Below are 7,690 nucleotides of genomic sequence, written 5' to 3'. Positions count from 1 at the left end.
GGGGAAAGCGACTCAAGGGGCATCCTGTAATCTGGGCAGCACTGGCTGGGCCAACCGTTATGCCCATCCCTAGTGCTCCTGGAGTAGGTGGGGGTGAGCTGCCTTCTTGAACCACTGCAGTCCACCTGCTGTGGGTTTACCCACAATGCCCTGAGGGAGGGAATTCCAGGATTTTGACCCAGTGACAGTGAAGGAATGCGGAAATATTTCCAAGTCAGGATGGTGAGTGACTTGAAGGGAAACTTGAACGTGGTGGTGTTCCCAAGTATCTGCTGCCTTTGTCCTTCTAGGTGGTGGACAGGCTATGGAGAGTCAAGAGGTGAGTTACTCACCGCAGTATTCCTGGTCTCTGACCTACTCTTGCAGCTGCTGTGTTTATTTGATGGGTCAAGTTGAGTTTCTGGTAACCCCCAGGATGTTGACAGGGATGGCAGAAGGGGGTGGTGATGGAATTCAGTGATGCTCCTGAACATCAAGGAGGCAATGGTTAGTTGGTTTCTTGTTGGAGATGGTCACTGCCTGGCACTTGTGTCGCCTACACATCACTTGCCAGTGATCAGTTGAAACCTAGAAATTGTCCAGGTTGTGCTGTATTTGAACACTGAGGTAACTTGACCCTTGAATTAATCAGGCGATACTAAAAAGCTGGGTTCAGGGAGCTCCTGTGGCCTATCCACACAGTCAGAGGCCAATATCCCATCAATGCTGGGACTTCTCCCAAAGGGATAGGTGACAAAGGTTAAAGGGCAGGGGTCAGGCCAAGGTCTCAAGTTCTTGGGAAGGAGCCAGGCCTGACTACAGCTGCACATGTTGGCCCAGAGAGAGAGACAGTGGTGGAGACCCGAGGGTAGGGGCAGAAAGGCCTTGCACCATCGTTAGTTTACAAAACAACAAGAAAACCTGGTCATATGCAAAACTCACAGAGAGGGGACATCAGCAAGGAACAAAAGGAAAGGGCCACAGATAGAACAACAACATCAAGTGAAATGTCATGAGGAATTTAATCACAAAAATGGTAAATATCAGAATAACTACAGGTCAACTTTGAAACCAGCATAAACATTTATAAAAAAAAGGGGGAAAAAAATCATTTATTTAAAAAAAACAATAAATTAGGTAAAGCAGGTTTACTCATGCACAACTCGAAGTGTGATCCCTCAGTGATTTTTCACTCAGAGCAGAGAAAGACCACCCAGAGTGTGAGTTGCAAGGCTGTCTCTGGCACACACTGGTTTACTTTGAGAGCACAGGATACAAACAGGACATAGTGGCTCGAGCAACTCTTTCTCACCCACAGGAAAGGCAACAGTCTGATCAGGCCCGCAATCAATTTTACCGGCTCAAAGACGCTGAATCCCCAGGGTAGGGGGATTTTCGTCAAACCCGTTCTGTGAAATGAGTGTGCCCAGAGGCTGAGGGGTCAGAGTGGAAAACCAGACACGCAACAAGTGGTGGCGGAGCGGACCGGGAGAAACAGACTCCACAGCTAAGGGGGAACGACAGGTCACAGACTTACAATAACGGGTACAAAAAAATAAAAAATACCCAAAAGGCAAAAGCAAAAACAAAACAATTCTTATACTCAAGTTGATACGGCTGTGCCTGAGAGGCTGGGTTTTAATTGTCACTCACAAAAAGGAGCTGCTGTTGGTCTGTTGAGGAGACATGGGGAGAAGGGGAATAAAACTTTCTTCCCAAGAGTGAGTGCAGAGGCAATATGGCCTCGTGTGCTGTCACATTGACTCATGCCCCGTGTGGGAACATTAACCATGACACTGCAGCTTCACAGACAGGTCTGTGACCTGTCCACAACCAGCATTTCCTGAGGGGGTGTCAGAGGGGCAGCAGGAGGAGAAGGTGAGGGTGGGAGAGGAATCCTCTCTCCTGCCACTGACCAGTAACCTGACACAGCTTGCTGTTGTGCCCACTAGCTGGGAGAGAGCAGCACACACTGCTTGTATTGAACAAAGTCTGTGCTGTTGCTGCTCATGTGACACATCCTGGTGTGCCCACACTGCTTGCTTTCACACTGTGGGCTTTCTTTTCACTGCTCACAGGAAGTAATGCTGTTGGAGCCAACCAGCATGAGTGGGCTGTGGGGAGAGGCAATCTTCATTGTAATGGCGCCGTGCCCAACCACTGGCATCAGCAACTTCATACTGACTACCCTGTACAACGGGAGGGGTTGCTATTGGGTGGGTAGGGTTTCGGTGAACATCAAACTCCTGATGGCGGGGAAGGGGCGACAGGCTGTTCCAGTCAGATAGGCCTTCACCCACTTTCCTCAGCCTTCTCAATCTGGCCTCTTGCTCTCACCCCCTCTTGGTGTTGGCAGTGTGGCATTAGCTCTGTCACTGGCACATCCTGACCCCAGTGGAGGAAGGGTGGTGGTGGGGGGTTGAAATCGAGTGATTCGGCTGCACAGACAGGATGACCCAACACCCCTGTCTCTCAGAAAGGTGCAGGAGAAAGCTGTTGTTGTTGTTTTAGAGTGCCAACTTTCTCAGCTGGTGTCAGAACTCCCATTGGGGATATCCCACAAGGGTGGGAAAAACCAAACATTGAAAACACACCAATTCCACAATGTCCACAGTGGTATCCAGTCTGACCAGTGAATTCAGAGGCTGATACTCAGACCCAACTCCCTGCTACCCCATGTCCCCATGATAGAACAGATCCAACTCCAATATATTTCCTTTATTTATGGCAAATCCCAAATTCATCACCAGAACACCCTCATCTCTGAACCCCTTTTTTTACTGACAGCCTGCAGAAAGCCCAAGCTAACAACAAAGCCAAGAGACAAACAGATTATCTATATGTTAACTCCTACAGGTACATATCCTGGGAACCACCTTTTCTCTTTACAAAAAAAAATTTCATGTAAATATATTTATATTTATACATATTTGGCTATATTTACAAAATAAGTCGAGCTGTCTTCTGCACCCTGTTGGAGTGAAGTTCCCAAGTGTAAAAGGCATGGCATTCCATGCATCAGTTAGTGTCTGTTGGTCCCCTACTAGAACACCAGCTCTGAGGCACAGGGAGAAACAGGCAGCAACTTCAGTGTAGTCCACAGCGAGATAGTGCACGGGAGGTTGGGGTCAATGGAAGATCCCTCCATGTCCTTGTTGAAAGTCCTCCTGAGTCCTCCACTCCACAAAGAGCCTTTCTCCCCAGTGACAGGAGGTTGACCATCCCTCTGACACTGGCTCCAAGTCCACCAGTTTGATCAGATCTGTCTGAATGAAGCTGCCTCTTGTAGGCCGTGTAGACCAGGGGGAGAGAGAGTGGGGAGATGGGGGTTTCGGGAGAAGGGCTGAGACACTCAACACAGTCCAGCTCCTCAAGGCTGCCATTGCTGCCTGTCCTCCCCCAGAATGCTTTAGGATGGCTGAGATCACCTCAGGAAATGGCTCATGGCTTTGTCGAAACAGGAGAAACTGGCAAACGTTGGTCAACAGTGGTGGCAGGAGCCTCAGAGGGCAAGACGGTACAAACATCCACAGGTCACGACCCACGGCTGTGCAGAGAAACCAGGTTTGACTCAGTGGGTAATATGGCAAGCTGAAGGAGTTCTGCTAGACTGGAACAAGGTGTTACAGTCTCAGTGTTTCCGCTTGAGGCATCCGTTGCTGTGCCCCGGATACTTGGGAAGGCAGGGTTCCTCTGGCAGAGGCTCATGAGAGAAGACAGAATCTTCACCGGAGGAGCATGTGGAACTTCTCGTATCCGGGAAGCTGGGGGAGTACTGATCCAAGGAGACAGACAGGTCCAGGTAGTCCTGCAAAGCCAACAAGACAAAATAAGCAATGAACTCAATCTCCAAATAAACACCGTGACTAGCCAGGAACTGAGAGGCTCCACCAAGGCAGCAGAAGTGTGCAAGGCCGGATTGTAGGCTCGGCCAAGTTAACCAAACTCTGAAGGGTCTGTAAGCACACGTCATCCAGGCTGTTCCAAGAGCTCTTTGTAAACGGTCTTTCTCAGCTCTCCCATTCAGCTCCTCGGATTGCTCTTCACAACACTCTGTTTCAGGCAGCTGAAAACTTGCCTTTCCACATTCCCTTCCCAAAGCCAAATATTATTGTTTCTTTCGCCCAGTGTGATTGTATGTTTGGATTATGGCCGTACAGTAGCATTTCCAAACATGCAACTTCAGTTCTCCCAGCCTCAGAATACGCAGCTAGTTCTGAATTTGGGCCTGTCCTTTCTGATAGCTGTCCCCTGGTAGGCCAGAGGGGACAATGGCTGACAACATGCCAGTCAGTTCAAACCCCTAAACTATCTGCTGCTGTGGGCTCCATCCACTGGTGTGGAAACAAAAGCTTCTCAAAGCACTGGGGATCTCCTGAGTGAGGGGAAGGCAGTGTCAGGTTGAAGCCATTTCTCAGGAGGACAATCTCCCCCCCCTCCTCATGTAAAAACACTGTGGCCATCGCCAATGTCTGACTTGGCCAGTGTGGATGACCCATGTGAGTGAGAGCCCTGGGCCAGTGGAAAGTTGCTGTCACCCCATGCTCACCAACATGGCCGACTGTCACCCCATGCTCACCAACATGGCCGACTGTCACCCCGCGCTCACCAACATGGCCGACTGTCACCCCATGCTCACCAACATGGCCGACTGTCACCCCGCGCTCACCAACATGGCCGACTGTCACCCCATGCTCACCAACATGGCCGACTGTCACCCCGCGCTCACCAACATGGCCGACTGTCACCCCGCGCTCACCAACATGGCCGACTGTCACCCCGCGCTCACCAACATGGCCGACTGTCATCCCGCGCTCACCAACATGGCCGACTGTCATCCCACGCTCACCAACATGGCCGACTGTCACACCGCGCTCACCAACATGGCCGACTGTCATCCCGCGCTCACCAACATGGCCGACTGTCACCCCGCGCTCACCAACATGGCCTACTGACACCCCATGTTCATCAATAGACTGAGGCTGCTGTTCCATCTCAGCTCCCCTGTCTATCAGTGTTGGACAGGCAGAGGGTTGGGCTGGTACAGGCCAAATGTCTCTCACACTCATGCTCCCGGTTCTCCCCAGCCAAAACCCATGCCTCACCTGGTTGGAAGTCATTGCCAGAATCCTGTCCAGGTCTTCGACCAGCTGCTTGAAGGTGGGTCTTTGGGAAGGCATTACATGCCAGCAGTCTCTCATTGTCATGTATCTGGGCAGGAAGAGAACGCACATTCAGTCTAGTCAACCCCCACCCTGCAAAGCAAGGTCCCACTGCCAACAGGTCCACTTCACTCGTCTGGCTTGGAGTGACGACCAAAGCCTCAATGCTGCAGCCAGTGAACAGAGAGTTCAGTACAGGCACAGGTCAGTATTCTGGAGGTGGTGGTCAAAAAGAGGGCTTCCTCCACACAGGCAGCACCTCAGCAAGCTTCCCTTAATTCCCCAAAGCAAAACCCTGGAGATTTCCTTCGGTGAGTGCTTCAGAATTTTACTTGAGGAAGGGGCAGAGTTACAACTGAAGGGGACAGGAGACAAGTGTCTCATTGGCTTCAGTGAATAAAACAACCAACATTTCAAAGCACTCGGGTGATGTGATGTCATGGAATCAAGCTGGTGAAGAATGGGGCCGAGTTTGATAAGGCCTCCTGCCTCAGGTCTCTGCACCAGGCAGTGTAGATCTCAGGTTAGAACAAACAGAGCCAGGGGACCTCAGTAAACAGCAGAACAGGCTGACGGGTCAGGCACTGTCTTTGGTCACAAACAGGAAGCAGCTCCCGGGATGTCACCGTCAGCTGCCCCTCCTCTTTCCAACCACTATTCACCTGCACAATACTCAGTACACCCCAACCTCCCAGCTTTGTCTCTCTGAAGCACGGAGGACCATTTCAAATTGATCTCCGCAATGTGATCAGCTGCCTGCCTGGTGCACCTTATCCATGGGACAGATCGGTCATACGGGGGGTCCCGGATCACCAGATGGAGCCTGGCAGCTGGCTGGTTGGGTCTGGCCAGGGCACATGGTTTACTCCAAGGGCACTGCCCACCCCACCTTCCTACCACTCCCCAAGCAGGGCTGGTCCTGTGAAAACCTGGTGCTTGCTAACTGCGGGAGAGAAACAGCTTACTGTTCAACTGGAACTTTCCTCAGTGAACACAGAACAGTACAGCACAGGAACAGACCCTTCAGCCCACCATGTCTGTACCGACAATGATGTCATTCTAAACTAATCCCATCTGCCAGCACAATCCCTTTACTCTCTGCCTGCTCAGTCCAAATGCTGCTCAAATGTTGTCATCATATCTGCTTTCCAACCACCCCCCTCCCTCCCCCTGGCAGCACGTTCCAGGTACTCACTATCCTCTGTGTCAAAACCTTTGCTCACACATCTCTTTGAAGTTTTTCCTCTCTCGCGTTAAACCTCTGTTCCCTGGCTATTTGACATTTCCATCCCAGGGAAAAAGACTTGGACTCTCGGTCCTGGCCAGATGTGCTCTGATCGATCTGCTCAGAGATGTTATTATATTCCTCTGGAGGAGGGGGGACTTGTACTCATGTTTGCTGTATCAGGAGCACTCCTGTCAGGTCACCCTTTAACCTCCAACACACTCGCAAAAACATCCCAAACTTGGACAACCCAAACTCCTCATTGCTAATATACTCCCCATTGTAAAACCCTCTCCAAAGCATCCAGACCCTTCCAGTAGTGTGGTGACCCAGAGCTGGATGTAATATACCAAACACAGCCGAACTCAAGTCTTATACAGCTGCAACACAACTTCCCAATTTTACACTCAATGCCCTGATTGATGAAGGTGAGCCCACTATACACCTTCTATACCACCTTAGCTACTTGTCCGAGAGTCATACAGCTGTACAGCACAGAAACAGACCCTTCAGTCCAATTCATTCATGCAGACCAAATATCTTGAATTAATCTAGTCCCATCTGTCAGCATTTGGCCCATATCCCTTCCTATTCATATACCCATCTAAATGCCTCTTAAATGTTGCAATTGTACCAGCCTCCACCACATCCTCTGGCAGCTCATTCCATACACGTACCACCCTCTGTGTGAAAAAGTTGTCCCTTAGGTCTCTTTTATATCTTTCCCCTCTCACCCTAAATCTGTGCCCTCTAGTTCTGGACTCCTCTACAAGGGGAAAAGATTTTGTCTATTTATCCTATCCATGCCCCTCATGATTTTATAAGCCTCAATTAGGTCACCCCGCAGCCTCTGAAGCTCTGGGGAAAACAGCCCCAGTCTATCCAACCTCTCCCTATAGCTCAAATCTTCCAACCCTGGCAAATCTTTTCTGAACCCTTTCAAGTTTCACAACATCTTTCTGATAGGAAGGAGATCAGAATTGCATGCAATATTCCAACAGTGGTCTAACCAATGTTCTACACAGCCACTTTCAGGGAGCTATACACTTTAACCCTAAGACCTCTCTCTCTGTACATCAATGCACCTAAATGCCTGGCCATCTCCAGGATAGTTTCCTCTTGCATTTGACCCCCTAACATGCATCACCTTACACTTGGCTGAACAAAACTCCAACTGCCATTTTGCCAACAAAAACTTTCCAACTGATGTAGATCCTGCTGCATCCTTTTACATCCATTCTCGCGCATGTCTCTGTTTGGCTTGTCCTAGGAACGAGACAAGAATTCCTAGAAGCCTGGCATTCCAACCAGAACTCTATAAACA

General features: G+C 50.1%; 1 protein-coding gene across 5 annotated transcripts in view; it reads right to left on the bottom strand.

The window, feature by feature from the left end:
* Positions 1-982: 982 nt before the first annotated feature.
* LOC132836850 (fibroblast growth factor receptor 1-like) overlaps positions 983-7,690 on the bottom strand; it is a 141,384-nt gene continuing 134,676 nt past the window's right edge. For all 5 annotated transcript variants that reach the window (XM_060856382.1, XM_060856386.1, XM_060856383.1 and 2 more), the window contains exons 17-18: positions 5,085-5,190; positions 983-3,787 (exon numbers count right to left, since the gene is read on the bottom strand). In XM_060856382.1, coding sequence (XP_060712365.1) covers positions 3,611-3,787; positions 5,085-5,190 — 283 coding nt within the window. In that variant the 3' untranslated portion in view covers positions 983-3,610. The remainder of the gene's footprint in view (positions 3,788-5,084; positions 5,191-7,690) is intronic.

The sequence above is a fragment of the Hemiscyllium ocellatum genome, chromosome 48 (genome assembly GCF_020745735.1).
Source record: "Hemiscyllium ocellatum isolate sHemOce1 chromosome 48, sHemOce1.pat.X.cur, whole genome shotgun sequence".
Lineage (NCBI taxonomy): Eukaryota > Metazoa > Chordata > Chondrichthyes > Orectolobiformes > Hemiscylliidae > Hemiscyllium > Hemiscyllium ocellatum.
The sequence above is the reverse complement of the archived record's forward strand: the minus strand, read 5'-3'. Positions and strand labels throughout refer to the sequence as shown.